General features: G+C 42.6%; 2 protein-coding genes across 2 annotated transcripts; one reads left to right on the top strand and one right to left on the bottom strand.

The window, feature by feature from the left end:
* Positions 1–5683: 5683 nt before the first annotated feature.
* Positions 5684–7441, top strand: LOC124699801 (dolichol-phosphate mannose synthase subunit 2-like). Its single transcript, XM_047232045.1, has 3 exons — positions 5684–5815; positions 6852–6996; positions 7092–7441. The coding sequence occupies exons 2-3, from the start codon at positions 6907–6909 to the stop codon at positions 7248–7250; spliced, it is 249 nt and encodes an 82-aa protein (XP_047088001.1). The 5' UTR covers positions 5684–5815; positions 6852–6906; the 3' UTR covers positions 7251–7441.
* A 794-nt stretch (positions 7442–8235) lies between these two features.
* On the bottom strand, positions 8236–12351 carry LOC124699800 (exosome complex component RRP43-like). Its single transcript, XM_047232044.1, has 7 exons — positions 12148–12351; positions 11970–12039; positions 11763–11868; positions 11188–11254; positions 10546–10621; positions 8904–9193; positions 8236–8499 (listed from the first exon to the last, which is right to left on the bottom strand). Exons 1-7 carry the CDS (start codon positions 12316–12318, stop codon positions 8404–8406), a joined length of 876 nt encoding a protein of 291 aa, XP_047088000.1. The 5' UTR covers positions 12319–12351; the 3' UTR covers positions 8236–8403.
* Between the last annotated feature and the right edge of the window lie 5645 nt (positions 12352–17996).

Below are 17996 nucleotides of genomic sequence, written 5' to 3'. Positions count from 1 at the left end.
ACCTATATGGGAGATGAAAGGGAGCAATACTATATGCTCACCAAAATCTTCGTCGAGAGTTTCAGCTCAACAACAAACAATATGAGCCAACGGTTGCATTCAGGATCTATGGTAATCCCGTTACTATGCAATTGAAGGATTTTTGTCGTGCGTTGGATATTGTCCCCGTAGGTACAAGCAAGTAGGATTGATGACAACCCCGGGACTTGTTGGAGCTCTATCGAGGGATTACCGATGATGATTGTCGCACCATTCAGCGGGGCAAGATAAGGAACATTCAACTCCCCGCTATTAAGTATTTTGCATATTACATTGCTACTAGCATTCTTGGTAGGGAGAACACTAGTAATATTTCTAGCTACCATCTTGCTTTCCTGAATATTGCACTTACTCGGTCAAACATCCTATCACCTTGGTGCTCTTATTGCTCGCCGCCCGACTACCAGGGGACCTATTTTTGGAGGAACTATTGCACTGCGCGTTTTAACATATCTAAATCTTCCTATTGATCCTAATGATGTGCCATTGGCCCCTAGGAAACTTGATATTGCTGCTATGAAGAGTCATCATTTTGTGACTACTGATTCTACTTTAGATAATATGGTCTATAGAATGTTGTTTTCTGACGGGGATGAGAAAGAAATTCCTCTTCCCCAACCAGGTTTGTTCCGTATTGACGAGCAATCATGGTCGTGCACTAAGGAGGAGGTGGATGAACATATGAAGATACAAGATTTCCACCAGCAGCATGACTCCGAGGATGTCGAGCCTTCCTATGATTACACCGTCACACATCCCGGTGCGTCTTCTAGCACATACCCGGAATACGATCCATCTTCGTCATACTACGGAGACACTACTTCATGGGATCGATGGGATTGAACTCCACTTAGGCCAAAAGCCTAAACTTGGGGGGAGGTATACCGGCATCACTCATTCTTTGCATATTATGATTGCTGGATACTTGTATATACTTGTTTAGTTTGTTTGAGTGGTTTTCTAATGAGAGGAAGATGATATTTGGGGAAGTGCTGCCTGAAAACAGATTCTGGGCTGTTACCGTAAAAATTCGTGCGCACAGCCAGAACAGTATTTTGCGAAGCCAATTTTTGTGCATGTTCCACAGGTTGTTATCTAACTTTCATTAGTTGAACACTTTTTGAACTGAGCAACGTAAGATTTTTGTAAAAATCGATTTCTGTACTGCTGTCAGGTTTTGGCAGATTTCTGCCATCTCGTTTTTTTGTGTTTCTTTTAGTTTACTATTTCTTGCTTTCACTTTGTTTCTTTCCCAAAACACAAAAAGACCAAAAATATTTCTGTTGTTTCTCTTCACCATTTGTTTATCTTGGTTTCTTGCATTTGTTTCGCTTTATTTGCTATTGCTAGTTTGCTATAAGAAAACCCAAAAAGATTTTGCTTTGTTTGCTTGTTTCCTTTTGTTCTTGTTCTCAAATTCGAAAACACCAAAAATATTTGCTGTTCTTCTTTGGTTTGTAAAGTTCTTTATGAGTTCAATGGTCTTCGGTGGCTGGAGCGTGGTTTTCATTTCATATTATCCAAGCTACACAAGTGAAAAGGCAATAATGACGATCTACGATAATCTGATTGTGGTGAGAGGCTGGTATGAACTCTATTTGTTTTCATTTTTGTACATATACTCATCCATGTGAGCATGCTTAGTTGGTTCATGTGAGGTATATGTCATTTAAGAAAGTCTAGTAGTTCATGATCTCTCATGATTAGCTCCAATCTATTAATATGAGTAGCATGTCATGGATGTTTGCTTGCATTGTTTTATTCATAAGTAAGTATGGCATTGTGGTATCCTCCTCTGAATAATTCATTTATATCGACTTGGCACATGCTCACGCATGCATATGACTGAACAAAAGTCAATTAAGCCTCAATGATTTACATTGCTTCGGAGTTCTTGTATCACTTTTATGCCTCAGTTAATTTATTTTGCCGCAAGCATGATTATGACGATTCATCGCTCTCTTGATTTGTCGCTCCCTAGTCTTTTGCTAGCCTTCACTTGTACTGAGCGGGAACGCTGCTCGTGCCTCCAAACACATGAAAACCGAGTTATTCCAGAGTGTCCACCATAAATACCTATGCATGGCATTTCAAACCATTCCAAGTAAATTCTCATGCGCTACCTTTAAAACCTTCAAAATGCTTCTTAATTTGTGTTAATGTTTCATAGCTCATGAGGAAGTATGTGGTGTTTAGCTTTCAACCTTGTCATTTACTTTTGACGGACTCTCATATGGAATAGTGGCACATCCGCTTATCCAATAATTTTGCAAAAAGAGTTGGCAATGGGATTCCCAGTCCCGAATTAATTAACTTAAATAGACACTCCTCCATGGTTTGTGATTGTTGGACGGCACCCGAAGATTCGGTTAGCCATGGCTTGTGTAAGCAAAGGTTGGGGGGAGTGTCATCATCATAATAAAACTAAACTAAAAAGGCACTCCTTCATGGTATGTGATTGTTGGCAGGCACCCGAGGATTCGGTTAGCCATGGTTTGTGTAAGAAAGGTTGGAAGGAGTGCCACATAAAAATGCAAATAATTCATGGGAGCCGCTCTTGAAAGTCCGGTTGGCGAGGTAGTTGGTGTACCCATTACCATTCGTTGACAACAACAAACACCTCTCAAAATAATTTTACTCCTCGCTTTACAAATGAAAAGCTCTAGCGCATGTTAATCCCTCGCTTCCTCTCGCGAAGGGTCAATCTTTTACTTTTATGTTGTGTCTCCATCCTTTCTTTGGGCACTTTCTTGAGAGCACAACTCGTCATTCTTAGTGTAATATGCTTGTCTCAAAATATGATTGATTGTGGTATAACTTTGATGCTTTTATCTTTGACAATCACTACTTCTAGTCTTTCTATGAACTTCAAAGGTGCCCGGGCATTTATGTTTTGCCAATCAAATACAGGCAAGCGAGATACCACTTTATCATACTCTCTTATGAACATTGCAATCCTCGCTTATATACATGATTCATGATGCTTATTATTAATTGTTGGTACCTCTTCATGATTGACATAGTCTGTTAGATGATCTTATTTGCATGTACCTTATTATGAACTGCTTAAGTATTAGCCATATCATGAGAATATATACATCATATGAACAAATATGTTCGTGAAAGTTCTTTTATCGCTCGGTTGTTAACCGAATTGCTTGAGGACAAGCAATAAGCTAAGCTTGGGGGAGTTGATACGTCCAAAACGTATCTACTTTCCCGAACACTTTTGCTATTGTTTTGCCTCTAATTTGTGTATTTTGGATGCAACTAACACGGACTAACGCTGTTTTCAGCAGAACCGTTCGGTGTCTCGTTTTTGTGCGGAAATCCAACTTTCGGGAAAAACCTCGGGATTTTGACGAAAGGGCCTATTTTCCCGAATAATGACGGAGCCAGAAGGACAATTGAAGTGGAGGCCCGAGGGCCCCACACCATATGGCGGCGCGGCCAAGGGGGGGCCCGCGCGGCCATGTGGTGTGGCCCCCTCGGCTGGCCTCCGACGCCCTCCTTCGGACTACTTATTCGCCTCGACCTAAAAACGCACGCAGAGAAGTCGAAGTCGCCAGAAACCCTCCAGAACGCCGCCACATCGCGAAACTCCGTCACGGGAGCCAGAAGTCTCCGTTCTGGCACTCCGCCGGGACGGGGAATTGGAGGAGATCATCACCGCCATCACCGCCAACGCCTCTCCATCAACCGAGCAATGTTTCCCCCATCCATGTGTGAGTAATTCCCCCGCTGTAGGCCGAAGGGGATGGTAGGGATTGGATGAGATTGGTCATGTAATAGCATAAGATTGTTAGGGCATAGTGCCTAGTGTCCGTAGATGGTACTTTTATGATATTGTTGCAACTTGTTATGCTTAATGCTTGTCACTAGGGCCCGAGTGCCATGATCTCAGATCTGAACATGTTATTGTTTCATCATGATATTCATTGTTTATGGTCTTACCTGCAAGTTGTATACACATGTCGCTGTCCGGAACCAATGGCCCCGAAGTGACAGAAATCGGGACAACCGGAGGGGATGATAGCGATGTGAGGATCACATGTGTTCACGGAGTGTTAATGCTTTGCTCCGGTACTCTATTAAAAAGAGTACCTTAATATCCAGTAGTTTCCCTTGAGGCCCGGCTGCCACCGGCTAGTAGGACAATAGATGTTGTGCAAGTTTCTCATTGCGAGCACGTACGACTATAATTGGAACACATGCCTATTGATTGATTAGTACTTGGACACCGTTTTATTATTATCTGCAAATGCCCTGCTATGATTGTTACATGAGTTTCTCTCATCCATGCAACGCCCGTTATCCGTCCCCGTGCCTACGGTATTTTAATCCTGCTTGTTTACTAAAATCACTACCGCTGTCTTTGTTACTCTGTCGTCGTTATTTCACTACTGCTACTACTATAAAACTCGTTACTATCGATAAACTCTTGCGAGCAAGTCCGTTTCCAGTGTGCAGCTGAATTGACAACTCCGCTGTTAAGGCTTTCAAGTATTCTTTGTCTCCCCTTGTGTCGAATCAATAAATTGGGTAATACTTCCCTCGAAGACTGTTGCGATCCCCTATACTTGTGGGTCATCAAAGCTCCACCAACAGAACCTCCTCCATTGAAGTCCCTCAGCAGCTGTAGTTGAGCCCATGGGAAAATAGCTCCACCGGATAGGGAAACGACAGATTAGACCGAGAACCATGAGATCTGAGGCCATGAGCTTCTCCTCTAACTTCAAACCCAACCACCATGGCTAGGACCAGAAGAGGGAGAAGGGGGAACATGCCACCAAGATCTGGCTTATTTGGATAGGAAAAACGACTTAACAACCTAACTATTACACCCGGACCTCTCTCCCGCTCACCGCCAACCACCATTTTCCGCCGACTATGGGAGGAAGAGAGGCTAGATAGGTGAGGAGAAGTGGGGCTCAAGGAGGAAGACAACCACGGGGTCAACCGCCACAGGGCTAAAAACTCTGGAAAGGTATTCTCCAGCCGGTCAATAGACTAGTTAAGAAATGACAACTCAGCCTTTGCATCTTATAATGGGCTTGACCTACTCGGTAAACTCATTTATCCGAAGGAAAGTGATTCTATCCATCCGGAGGATTCTCGTTTAGCGAGCATCCGCTCTCATTGCGCGTCATGTGTCCCAAAACCATGAGAGAAACATGCGATGAGCCCCACATGCTCCATTATCCCTCCACCTGGCCCTCCTCCTCCGTTCATTCCTAGTATGTTCCTCCTTCTCCTTGTCACCCTCTATGGCTCTATCCTATATCTCTCACCACCCCCACCCCCCGCTGCTACAATGGAATGCGGCCCATAGTTGAAAGTCGGCCACCGGTGCTTGCTATGAGAAGTGAGAGCGGAGGTGCGGGATTGCTACTACGAGTTGTCAATGATGCCGGTAGCCGGAGAGGGGGATATTACAAAAGTTAAAAAATAAAAAAGAAGACATTGCACTCGTCGACCCAATCTGTCAAAGGGGAAAGTGTTAAAAAAAAATCCATTGCTACTACTAACTAAGGCCAAACAAATCATCAAATTTTGAGGAAAAATTTTGACAAATTTTAGACATTGTGTATGCACGGACGGAGTATAAAATTCCTCCTCTGCTTTTCTCTCGTATAAACAGAGCACGGAGGCGATCGGCGACGGCCACGCCGGCTGACACCGAGGCTGCGACCACCGCCGACGAAGACGGGCACCGAAGGCCAGCAAAGACGATCTGCTACACCCCCGAATCCCTTCTTCTGTTCTTCCCCTCAAGGTATGCCGCCCCTCCCCAGACCCTAGTGTGCAGATTCGTTGAAGACTGCGTGCATCCATACCTTCCGTCCAGATTTCTCCGCCCCTATCCCTAATTCCACCACACCACACATATCTACGTGCGCAGATCGATCGATTGGGTTAGTGGTCCGTTTGAGAAATTGTGTAGACGCAGAATTCTCTCAGATTGGTTGAGGAGAGGAGATAGATTCAGAGTTTGCCAAAGGCTCTCGCTAGCCGCTCATCTGATTGATTTGTCTTGGCATGAAAACTTTTGATTGCTAAATGTTTTGATTAATTTATCTTACAGAACCTGTCCAACCGTATTCATAACTTTGTATTCTCCGTGAACATTGCATGGTCTAGCAGAGACTGTACACAATACCAACGAGATATAGGATATGTCATTTGTCCGGATGCATCGGACACAGCAACATCAAGCGAGTGACAGGAAGGTGGATATGTTCCATGATGATCTCAGTTGCTGAATCTAGAAGCTGGTCCCAACGCTGGCGATTATTTCTGTTTTTTTCAACTCTTTGTGCCACTCAACTATGGATAATGCATTTTATTTCATGTCACAAGATTCGGCTAGAGTGATAATCTTGATGTATAGCAAATTTGCAGTAGCCGAACGCTTTTATGATACTGACCCAGATCCCTGGAGTAGATCCCCAGAGGATCAGGAAGAGGGAGCTGTGAAATGAGGATCTGGAGCTCCCCAGAGGATTAGTCACAACTATAGCAATTATAGAAATTTTTCCGTGTTGATATGCCTAAATGCAGGCCAAAGTATAATATGGCATGACCGTTGTTGGTGAGGCCGTAATTTTGTTTGTACTGTATTTTGTTGCTTTGCTCTTTTAGCAGTGGAGTGGCTGTTCATGTTTGTTAGATTAGCATGTTGCACCTCTGACTACATCAGGGCTTTTGGTATTATCATGTATTTGTCTCAGTGTAGTTTCACTATTGACATCAATTTATGAACCTTAGAATGTGAAGGTACTTTCATCAATTTTCCATTTACGTGTATGCAGGAAACCTAATTTTGTAGCTCAAATCAAGATTATATTTCCATAAGTTTCTGAAGAAATGGAAATGGGAGACAAGGCGGTTGGTCTTGTGTTGACCATGACAAGTTTATCCATTTTCACCTACTATACTTTCTGGGTCATAATCTTGGTTAGTAACTCCTGAACTTTTTAACATGTTCCAATTCATATAAATTTTTTCGCATTCATGTATTAATGGTGATTCTGTTTCTATTTCCCTCCTAGCCATTTGTTGATGACGATCACTTTGTCCACAAGTACTTTCTACCTCAAGAATATGCCATCTTCATCCCGGTGTTTGCTGGTGTGGTTCTTCTTTCATTCTTGAGCATATTCGTCGGTCTTGTGATGCTGAAGTCAAAGAAAAAGAAGAAGACCACATGATAGTTGAGGCTCTGCTACGCTGATCTAATGTAACCGAGTGGTTCAGAAGTCTACATATATAACTTGGTAGAAGTTTGGTTTCATGGATGATTTGGTTAATTTTTGAATTGCCTTTGCTTGTAGTTTCAAGGTTTTCTCTTCACACTTCTATCGCCAATTAGATCTAAGAGGTATTTGCATGTTCTTGGCTATTTCTTGATCATATGGTTTATGACGTTGGTCAAATGCAATTGTTGTGCCTCTGTTGATACTTTTGTGTAGTTCTCCTTTGGTCCCAATAGAAAAGCTGGAACATAACAATGCAGCTATAGGGTTTATGGCTAGGAACCAAATCTGGCAGCACGGTCACTGCAAGTCTTGTGCAAGCGCCATAGGAGTATAGGACAAAGAAAATGGGATGATCCGGTGGAAACTGACGTTTTCTCAAACCATGCCTTGATCATGCATTTATTCCTATATTGCACAAGTGATATACAAACAAGAGGCGAATTTGATCAATGGCAGAACTTGTCATAATCGCATCAAATTTAGTGGCTGCTTTCAGAATTCCCAGCCTTGTGAGCCCAGCATATAAAACCAACAAAATAGTGCACATTACCATGGAGGGCAGAGTATAATTACAGATTTTGCTTTTGCGGGATGCCGCTTGCCACCCTAAGTTATACCCAGGACAGTACGAAACTAATATGTGTTGCTCATATAGAATACAGCCAAATGCTATATCTAAACATTCTCCCCATGTTTGTGCTGATATGATGTAGACTGAAGCATGCGTTCAACAGAGAAGTACCAGAAATGACATTGCACACAAAGTTTACTCATAAAAGGAATCATGCTATCCAGAAAGATTACTCATAAAAGGAAAAGCAGAAAACCAGAGACAACTACAACTCCTGAACAATGCAGTCGCGAAGAGAAATACCGGAGTTGATGTTGCACAAATTAAAAAAATCATGCTATCTAAAAGAACAAGAACATTCCCAAATAAAATTAAGGTGCTACTTATGCAACTAGTCATATGTTGGATACAGATTGTTACATCTTTGGGTTCATCTAACTGGATAAATAATATCCAAAGTTAAAAGCAACAAAATTTCTATGTCACTACCAGTGGCATGGCAGTACAACCACTGAACTAGAACTATTTGCAGACTTATTCAGTTTGGTCGACTTCCATTGTTGCTTCAACGGAGTCCAAGAGTATTTCTTTTAACTTTTGTCCCCTTTCTTTCGCCAAGCTAATGCACGCCTGCACAAACAGAGGTCATTAGCTAACCCATCTTCCATCCATGATCACGGGATATAGCAAGTTTGCATGATAGTTGACCAAGATTTGCTAAAATAGTTGTCATACTTGGACGGATACAGCATCAAGAATTCAAATGCTAAAAAACCCAATAGGATATTTGTCATGACTGGAGAACCCCTCTTTATATTCAACCCTTGTAATATCTAAGCCACATTTTAACTGCAAACGTGCATAACCATTTCCTTTTATCGAATATATGGAGATTTTTCCTAGCTAACGGCACATTGCTGCAATACTTCAAAAGCGACATGTTTAGTGAATGACACAGAAAGCATGATTCTAGAACAGTCACAGAGCTGTCTATTTCCCTTGGTATATATGGGGAAAGAGATTGGAAAGCAGACCTTAATAGTTGACATGGATGCCACTCCACCTCCAGGTTTTTGTATTGATACTAAGCGGCCTGAAGAATCTAGAACAACAGTCACAGAGGTCTCTATTATTGATTCTTCTTCAGCAGTTGGGTCTGCTAGAATACTATCCTTGTGAAGTGCACATGTCAGGGGAAATGGAATGTCGCCAAGAGTAAGCTTCCTCTTTTCTCTGTTTACCAATTCATATTTGGTTTTGCCTTCATTGCCTCCAACAGTAAATACTCTGCCATCGTCACCAACAGATACTAGAGGAATTTCCACTGTGGATGTAACATAGTATTAATAATGAAAAGCAAGAGTGCATTGTAACAGAATCATAAAGCAGAGACTGAAACTAGCATACATCACAAAATAAATCAGAACAAACAATTGGACAATCAAGAAGGAATCATAAAGCAGAGACTGGAGCTAGCATACATCACAAACTAAATCAGAACAAACAATTGGATGATCAAGAATATACTAACGCCTTCCTCAATGTTTAATGTCAAAACAGAACTTGACTAGAAAAACTTTGACAAGACTCTGAAGAGTAACAAAGAAAAGTCATGGACCTACACATACAGCTGAAGCATGACACACAACCTCCACAATGACAGGTAAAAATCAAACCCTACAAAGGAAAAAAGCAAAAGGTTTACGAGGAAGTTTCCACACCGTGCGTGGTTGGGCATCAAAGCCAGGACACACAAGCACACCACCTAGAACTCATCTAGGTTGTCAAGCAAACTCATTTAGGCTCACTTTCACAATTTACATGTTTTACTAGCGTGTTCAGAGTGACTCATGAAAAGGAGACATTAGTATTAACAAAAATGTTCATTTGTACACGACAAAGCTAACAAAAATCAAGAAAGATGTTTTTGTACTGAAAACAAATTAAATAACACAGCATTGTTTCCTCTGGCAACATCATTTGCATCATAAAATAATTGTGTGCACAACTTAATGTAGTTGCTCTCAGGTAATGAAATGCATTCTCACATTTAACAACCCAGATAAGCATAATGTAGCAGGACGAAATTACCATGATATACACAGATTCTGAACTCAAAATTGAACAATCAAGGTTGAGAAAATCATTCACAAAAAAGGGTTGAGAAAATCATTCTCAATTCAGAAGTTCCACATAAAAATATACTGAACCACAGGTTGGTTAGACTTTCTGTATCAGTTTGGCTTAAAAACAAAGTCAATCATGGGTCATGGCAGTGCAACTTACGTAGATTAGAAGAGAAACTCAAGACTCACATAATATGATTTATGGTACTGTATTTTATATGGTTCTCATTGTTCAGAATTTCAAAAAGGTTCTATAAACATTGTAGGTCAGAAACCAACCCGTACAAAGTACAAACAATCAACAGTATCATGGTCAGGTCTGATTGAAACGTCAACATGCATACACACTTCCTCGTTCGCAGCATGAGCCATTTACAATATAGAAAAAATATGGAAAAGTTATATGTCACTAATGAATCAGTACAAGTTCATACTTCATAGATAAAGTAATCGCTAGCAGAATACCACTACTGACATTTCCAATTATAGGTCAATCAAGTAGCAGAAGGATATCAGATAAATTAAGACAGTGAAAATAAATTGAACTTACAGTGTGAAAATGCAGCCACCACTGAGATCAATGCAGCGTCAAATAGAGATCCATCAGCATTCAAACAATAGACATCCTGTAAAATTGAGATGTTGAGAAAAGAACGAAGTAAATGTTTCTTTTGCAAACTTATTTAGGGCTATCTCAAATTTAGTTTTCGTCATTGGGTTGCCCAGTGAAGAAATCTAGATAAACAAATATCTGGTGCTATCATATGAATAGACGAGACATCAAATTCATCTAGCAAATCTCGTAATGTAGAGGTAGGTGGTAAAGTTAACCACTGTCTTTTGTACTATGTTAATTCTAACACCAGCAGCATAGTAACAAAGAGATGACAGAGGTATCATGCATAAGCTCTTATTTTCGTTTCTTTGTGATGTGTTATGTTTATCGCGTTTGTTGCCACGGAGAGCTGAAAGTACTCCATTTAGGAGCGCTAGTTTTGACCATCAGCGACACTTGGGACTTGGGAGTTTGGATATGCATTAAGGGTTAATGGTGGAGGCCTCTATCGTTCTTATTTGACTTATCACTACCCCATGGTTTGCCCTAATGATTTCTGAAGATGGTTGGTCAGGCACATGTTTTGATTCCGTGAACAATGGCAAGCTCACAGTAACAAAATCAAAAGTGTATTACCAGGTACGCTACCCATGAAGCCTTCCCACTGATCAAACAGAGCTCCTTCAAATTTAGCATCCCAGAGCTACAAAAGACGATGAAATAAAGTAATCTTCAGTATATGCTATATATGGGAAAGCACAGAGATGTTACAGCATGGTAAGTAGAAAAATTAAGGGTCATCTAAATCAACCAAACATACGTCTCCAATCTAGGACCAAAACAACACAAAGATTCACCTGCAGCCCTGAGCAGTAAGCACACTAATACATGGCCTATAACTCGGAAAACTCAAATAATCAACTGAACTTTATGCTCTGAACAAATGTAGCACAGCCCCGAGTTTTTAATTCACAGAGCAAACATGTTTTTTAACGACCTATTCACATCAACAATCATATGTCGAACTTCATGTGATAGGCAAGCTAAAAGAGAATCAAGTGAACGTAATTCAAACAAGCACTGTCTACAGCTACTCCAGTACGATTTATTGGAAGCGGAGTACAGTAATACATCCATCCCTTGTGTTGTGCCAGAGAGGTGAAGGTACGCAAAAAAATAGACCAACAGTAAGACACAACAGCAAAAAAAACCTGATGAGGACGTCCTCCAGAGCCTTGGAAATGACCGGCGCAGCCTCCGCTGGCCGTCCTGGTCTTACAAGCGGGGAGCAGATAGGCGGCATGTGAAACTCCACAGCTGCGGAAGCACAGTTAAGTCAACCAAATTATACAGAGCAGAATCACCACCAGCAGGCAGCAGCAGCTACGGGAGGGAGGGAGAGGGAGGGAAACACGAACCGACAGATCCTTCGTCTGGGGTCTCCGCGGGGGGCGACATCACCTCGAGCTTGATCGACGCGAGCATGGCCTGCGGCAGCAGGAAAGCATTTCGTCAAACAGGTGGCGCGCAACGCTAACATGGCAGTGGGAACTGCGAGAGAGTTGCGGAACTGAAGTGGGAGGAGGGGGTGCGTACGGTGTCGCCGAGGCGGACGAGGGCGGAGCCGTGAGCGGAGGAGACGGCGCCGAGCGCGACGGTGGTGGCGCGGGCCTCGCCGAGGCGGCGGGCGTCGGGTCGGACGGACTCGCGGAGGTGGCGCTCGAGGAACGCGAGGGGGAAGAGGCGGCGGTAGGCCTCCACCTCCATCTCCCCCGCGAGCCCGCCGGCCGCCGTCGCCGTCGCGTCGGTCATTCTCACCGTCGGCGAGGGTCGCGGCGCGCTCTGTGTGGGGAGAGGAGAGGGGTGTTTGGGCTTTGCGTGGAACGGCAGCGGCTTCCTAGGGTTTATGCCTCCCCGGCAAAACTGGGCCTATTTTTATCCCAAAAACGTTCTCAGAACTAGGTTCAAAGGAAAGAATCCAGAACTTCAATTTGAGAACTACTAAGAAGAAAATAAATTTATGAATGCACATGCTCAATACATTCAAAATTACGGGAGCGCTATGTAAAGTTCGAACAAATACATAGGATGAAATATCAACATCTATAATATAAAATCTATTGTAGTATTATAATTGCATATATATTTTTTTTCAAATTATATGCATTTTATACTATTATGAATTTTGATATTTTTTCTTTTATCTTGGTCAAACTTTATAAATTTTGACTTTGACTAAACCCAGAACGTGAGTTAATTGTGAATGGAGGAAGTATAATGTGTAGTGTGTTTTTTTACAGGCAACAAATAATATGGGGAGCTACATGTTTAGATTGCCTTCTTTGTGTTGCTGAAAACTTAACGTGTTATTAAAATAAAATTATGAATATGTGAACACATTTATATGTATTCACAGCAAAAAAAATAGTACTTCCACCGTTCGAAAATCAAACTTGTTTAGATCCGCATGTATCTGCACATTAAAATGCGTCTAGATACATGTGAATCTAGATAAATCCGAGTCAAAGTATTTGTTAAAACCTCTAAATATTTTTTTTTGAATTTTTTTGAATTTTCAAGTTCACAATACCCTAGGAGTCAAATCCCCACACTCAACCCTATTGGACTACATTTTACCACACAATAATAAGTCCCAGCTAACCGGCAAGCAAACAAACATGGAATTGGAGGTCAGGTCACATGGAGTGCAGGGTGGGCTCCGATTCGGTGGTCACTGATGTGTGGGTTCCCAATGTGAGTGACCCAACCTCACCCAATGTTATGTTAGCGAAACCCCATCATCTTGTTATTGCACTAGATGAACAAAAATGCATGTAGACATGGTGAAAAATTAGAAAAACAATAGAACATAGACACAATACACATCTAGCATGTGTTATTTACATTCAAATTCCTGAAAGCTCAAGAAACGTAAAAGAGAAATCAGTCTAAAAATAGGACAAAATTCAAATGTAGATTGAATATACTACATTTTTTCCCGAATGATTGAATATACTACATTGGTACCATATATAGTCAAATTCGTCTTTTTTATCTATTTGGTTGCGAGTTGAATTTGTAGTTGAATTATTAAGACACAATTGATGCATGTTGTAATTATTAAAGGCGCTAATGAATCACCTAGTGCACTAGTACTGCTTCTGTGTCTAGTGCACGTTATATGCATATCGGGTGGACCAGCACCTTCAGGTGTGCTAGCTTCTTTTGGTGAGATTTGATTCCATATACAGTAACAATCTTCTTCAAAATGGTGCACCATTTTTTAGATTAAAAGAACGGGCTATATAATGGTCCAGAAAATTCACGCATTCGTGGGGAGCAATTTTGGTGCATCATGAGTCCCCAACAAAATCATCAACCAAATTACTCAGGAAAATTGTTTAAGAAGCCTTTTCTCGTGATGGAAGCATGTTCTTTTGCGCCATGGAGACATTCTTCTCCGTGGACAGGAGCATCGTTTTTCTTTTCTTGCATGATGCATACATGTCGTTCGTTGAAGCGTGAACTAGCAATGGATGAAGCAAGGATCACTACCGTAGAAGCATACGTGAGAAATATAAGCAGCAACTCTGTCAGGGAGCAAACAAAAAAAGAAGTTTGATCATAAGAAATTGATATCACGATCGAAGAAGGAAATGACAGATTATTACATCTCCGCTTCAACACACCTTCTTTGTCTCTTCCTCCTCATTGTCATCGTCATCCATATCATCGTTGAACCGCAGATGCATATTATTAACTAGAATCTGAAGTGGCAGAAGTTAGGAGGCTAATTGAAATCCTAAATTGGAAAAGACTTAATATATAGTACTCCCTCCGTTTGAAAATGTAAGATGTTTTAGGTGCACATAAAGTAGGCTAGATACAAACTAAAGTGAGTGAATCTACATACTAAAAATAAACTAGATACAAACTAAAGTGGATAAACCAAGAAAAGTTCTTCAACATCTTACATTTCTAAATGGATGGAGTATTAGACAAGAAAAAGGAGCACACGAACGCCCTTAACAGAGCGATCTTTATCTCAAAAAAAAAAAAAAAAAAAAAAAACAGAGCGATCTTCGCATCGTCCGACAGATTTTTACGATCCAGTTGGTAGCAGAGGTTGTCAACAGGCGGCGGCCCAATGAGAAACTTCATTGCTGCCGGAAGTGTGTACAACAGTGGCGGCGTGAGGGAGATGGTTTGGGTTGGGTTTTTCTACAGGGTAGTTGTAGGCCGAGCGGAGACTCTTTGGGCTAGCGGCATCGAGACGCGGATGATCTAGGAAGATTGTCAGTTGTTTGATTTTCTTTTCTTATGTTCTAGAAAAAATATTTCGTTGTGCATAGTGCAACTCACAGCTAATAAGCTTCGTATGGATCGTATTGAAAAAAGGAAACTAGATTCATATATTTAAGCCACCAGAGGTGTGAAACTTCAATGCCACTACACAGGTTAAAACAGCCCAGATTGGTGTGTACAATTGCCGTAGCAACTCTCCCTCTTTGACGGTACATTGGAACGGGGCAAATAACAGCAAATAACATCCTCGAAAGATCTCAAGAGCTTAGGAAGCAAGCAGTGCAGATAGCCACTAACGAATGCTATTGTTTTCTTGTTCAGTGGGATTCCTAAGTATACATACACAAGAAAACAATCTCAGTTCCCAATGTGTATGCTCTTTCTCATCTCCATCTCCACTATCTATACATATACATATCTATACCTAATAATAAAGGAGCTAAGGTTTCTGCCAAAATTTTCGTCCAACTTTTAATTGGACGGATTTACCCTCCCACCAAACCACATAATACACCAAATGCCACCGTACCGGTTCAATATTATATTATGCGAGCAGAACTGCGGATCCGCCGCCACTTCCTTCTCAAAGGTGTTGGCTTTGTCCCTCCCGCGGCCCGAGCAGCGAGGTCGGCCACGCCGCCGCACCCCGTGTCTTCCTTTCGGCACGCGTGAAGGAGATCGAGGATATCCGGAACGGTGCCTTGCCAGCGCGCGTCAGCGCCAGGTTTGGTCGGCGGTGGCCAGAATTGCAGAAGACGGCGGCGGGCAAGCTGCAGGGATGCGCGCGAGAGGAAGGAGAGGGAGCTTCAGCAAAGGAGATACGAGAGTAGACAGGGAGGAGCAGCGAGGCAGGCCGGCCGGTGTGTTGCCTCATGGCCGGCGGCGAGGATGGGAGAGCCAGAGAGCGAGCAGTTCGCGCGTGTGTGGCTGCAATTAGCGATAGGGTTTGGATTGCTGTGGCTTGGGCCGGCTGGGCCTTGACAGGTTAGTGGGCATCGGCTAAGGCCAGTCCAGAATTCCATTTTTTCAAAATCTTATTCACCGTCCTATGTGTGGTAAAGTCTGCTATATATTTAGTAGTATAATCTTCTCCAGCCGCGAATCAATCTACATTAGTCACAATTTCTCGTGGAGGATCGGATCGACAGATCAGTTTGGCGCTGCGTGCAATCTGGTCGGGATCGCAAATCCATCGAAGCTTGCTAAGTATTTTTTCATCGAGGATCTGATCGATATGGATCGTCCTATGTGTGGTAGAGTCTGCTATATATTTATAATCTTCTCCGGCCAGCCACGAATCGATCTACATTAGTCACAATTTGTCGTGGAGGATCGGATCGACAGACCAATTTGGGGCTGCGTGCAATCTGGTCTGGATCGCCAAATCCATCTAAGTTTGCGAGTATTTTTTTTCATCGAGGATCTGATTCATATGGATTTGGGGCGGCGTACAACCTGGCCGGAACCCGAGCGCAACCAAGCAGGACATCCGCAAGATCCACGAAGTGAAGGAGGACAAGCTGCAGATCCTATTTAAGGTGGAGGGGAGGGGCATAGCTGAGCTTCTCCTACGGGAAAGTTGACGACATCGTGGCCGGCCGCACGCTACTCACCCCTGACCCGTTCAGGAACTGATGCGTCCAATTGCAGTATTGTTGGCCTGCTCGTGGCGATGCACATCGTCCTGCGACAACGTCATGTGTAATTAGGCCGGCTGAGCCTCCGCGAGTAGTCATGCACCGACCTCGGCTCCACCACCTAGCCTACCGGCCATACCAGATCTGCCCGCTGCCGGCGAGATTCAGTCCCTGGTTGTCGGCATCAGATAGCTCACCAAGACTTGGGACGACGCGCAGGCTGGCGAGGATTTTCTTGGGTGCGGCTCTTGCTTCCTTGACTTTGGCATGCAGGAGCACATATCATGGCGGAAGAGGAGGCGGGGGATAAACCAATCAAGTTTTAATCAACATGCAGTATTCCCGGGATACACAGATAGAGATCTCAAGACAATTAGTATTGACTTCAGGATGATGCTGTCGACATCGGCTGTGACCATGTCGAGCCGGTGGTTATTGCATTATGTCTACTAGCAGAACACGTGTGGAGTATAAAAGAGACCGACCGGACCTGGAGGCAGCCAAATATATTCACAAGATCCTTTGCCAACAAAGCCGGCTAAAATGTTGTAGGTAATTCATAATGAGCAAACTTAAATCGTTGGCATCAACCAAGTGGTGAGACACTTGAATATTTTTTCTGAGCAAGACACTAGAATGTTAATGGTGACTAAAAAATAGCAATTTTCTATCGACAGATCAAGATTATATCCACACAAAATCCTATTAGATGCTTCCCCTCTAACACGCCATCTTATTATCTTGGAGATCAGTTTCCAGGCATTGCAGCTATTTTGGGTCTTTGTTCCCTACTGACTTCTAACTACTACAGGTCTTTGTCCATCCTGCTCTGCTCTGCCTCTGATTGGTGTGTAGTGATTGGTGTGTAGTGTCTGTTATTCTTTACCGTTGCTTGTACATCTCCACCACCACCAGGTACACCACGTGAATCCCACCTCATGCCGATTAATTGTAAAGTAATTGGTATAATATGTGATCACAACATGCTAACAAGGAACTCAAAACCCAGAAAATATAAAACTCTAAAGTACAATTGCAGTTCAATTAAGCAATCAGATGTTCCAAACAAAAGATAACTATGTCATTTTCTGTCAAAAAAATACCTTGGGAGTGATGAGTACACCTTTAAAAGCAAATATTAGAATATCTATTCAGATGTATTGTCCAATAATTTGCTCATTGTGTTTTTCCGGTGCAACGCACGGGCACTTTTGCTAGTCTATACCTAATAATAAAGGAGCTAACATTTCCGTGGTTTGGTCCGTTGGTTTCTGCCAAAAAGTTTCGTCAACGCTTTTTTAGACCGTTTTGCCCTCCCACCAAATCGCATATAACGCATAACTACCACCATACCGGTCCGTCCTTCTGTCCGCTTTCCCCTCCCAAATCCCAATCGAGACCTCCCTTGCAGCCGACGCCCCCTGTTCCTCAATCGGTCAATCCCCACCCAATAGCTCATGCCATGAGTTCTCCTTCGCGCCCGACCTGATAGCTCATGCCACC

Source organism: Lolium rigidum, chromosome 3 (genome assembly GCF_022539505.1).
Source record: "Lolium rigidum isolate FL_2022 chromosome 3, APGP_CSIRO_Lrig_0.1, whole genome shotgun sequence".
Taxonomy (NCBI): Eukaryota; Viridiplantae; Streptophyta; class Magnoliopsida; order Poales; family Poaceae; genus Lolium; species Lolium rigidum.
This window is presented reverse-complemented; position numbering and strand designations above follow the sequence as displayed.

What these genes read in the sequence shown, in the direction of transcription:
- LOC124699801 (XM_047232045.1), top strand. Translation starts at nt 6,907, where the DNA reads ATGGAAATGGGAGACAAGGCGGTTGGTCTTGTGTTGACCATGACAAGT. An exon ending in CTTTCTGGGTCATAATCTTG is followed by an intron (nt 6,997 to 7,091) that starts GTTAGTAACTCC and finishes TTTCCCTCCTAG; the next exon opens with CCATTTGTTGATGACGATCA.
- LOC124699800 (XM_047232044.1), bottom strand. Translation starts at nt 12,318, where the DNA reads ATGGAGGTGGAGGCCTACCGCCGCCTCTTCCCCCTCGCGTTCCTCGAG. An exon ending in CCCAGACGAAGGATCTGTCG is followed by an intron (nt 11,869 to 11,969) that starts GTTCGTGTTTCC and finishes GTGCTTCCGCAG; the next exon opens with CTGTGGAGTTTCACATGCCG. An exon ending in CTTCATGGGTAGCGTACCTG is followed by an intron (nt 10,622 to 11,187) that starts GTAATACACTTT and finishes TCAATTTTACAG; the next exon opens with GATGTCTATTGTTTGAATGC.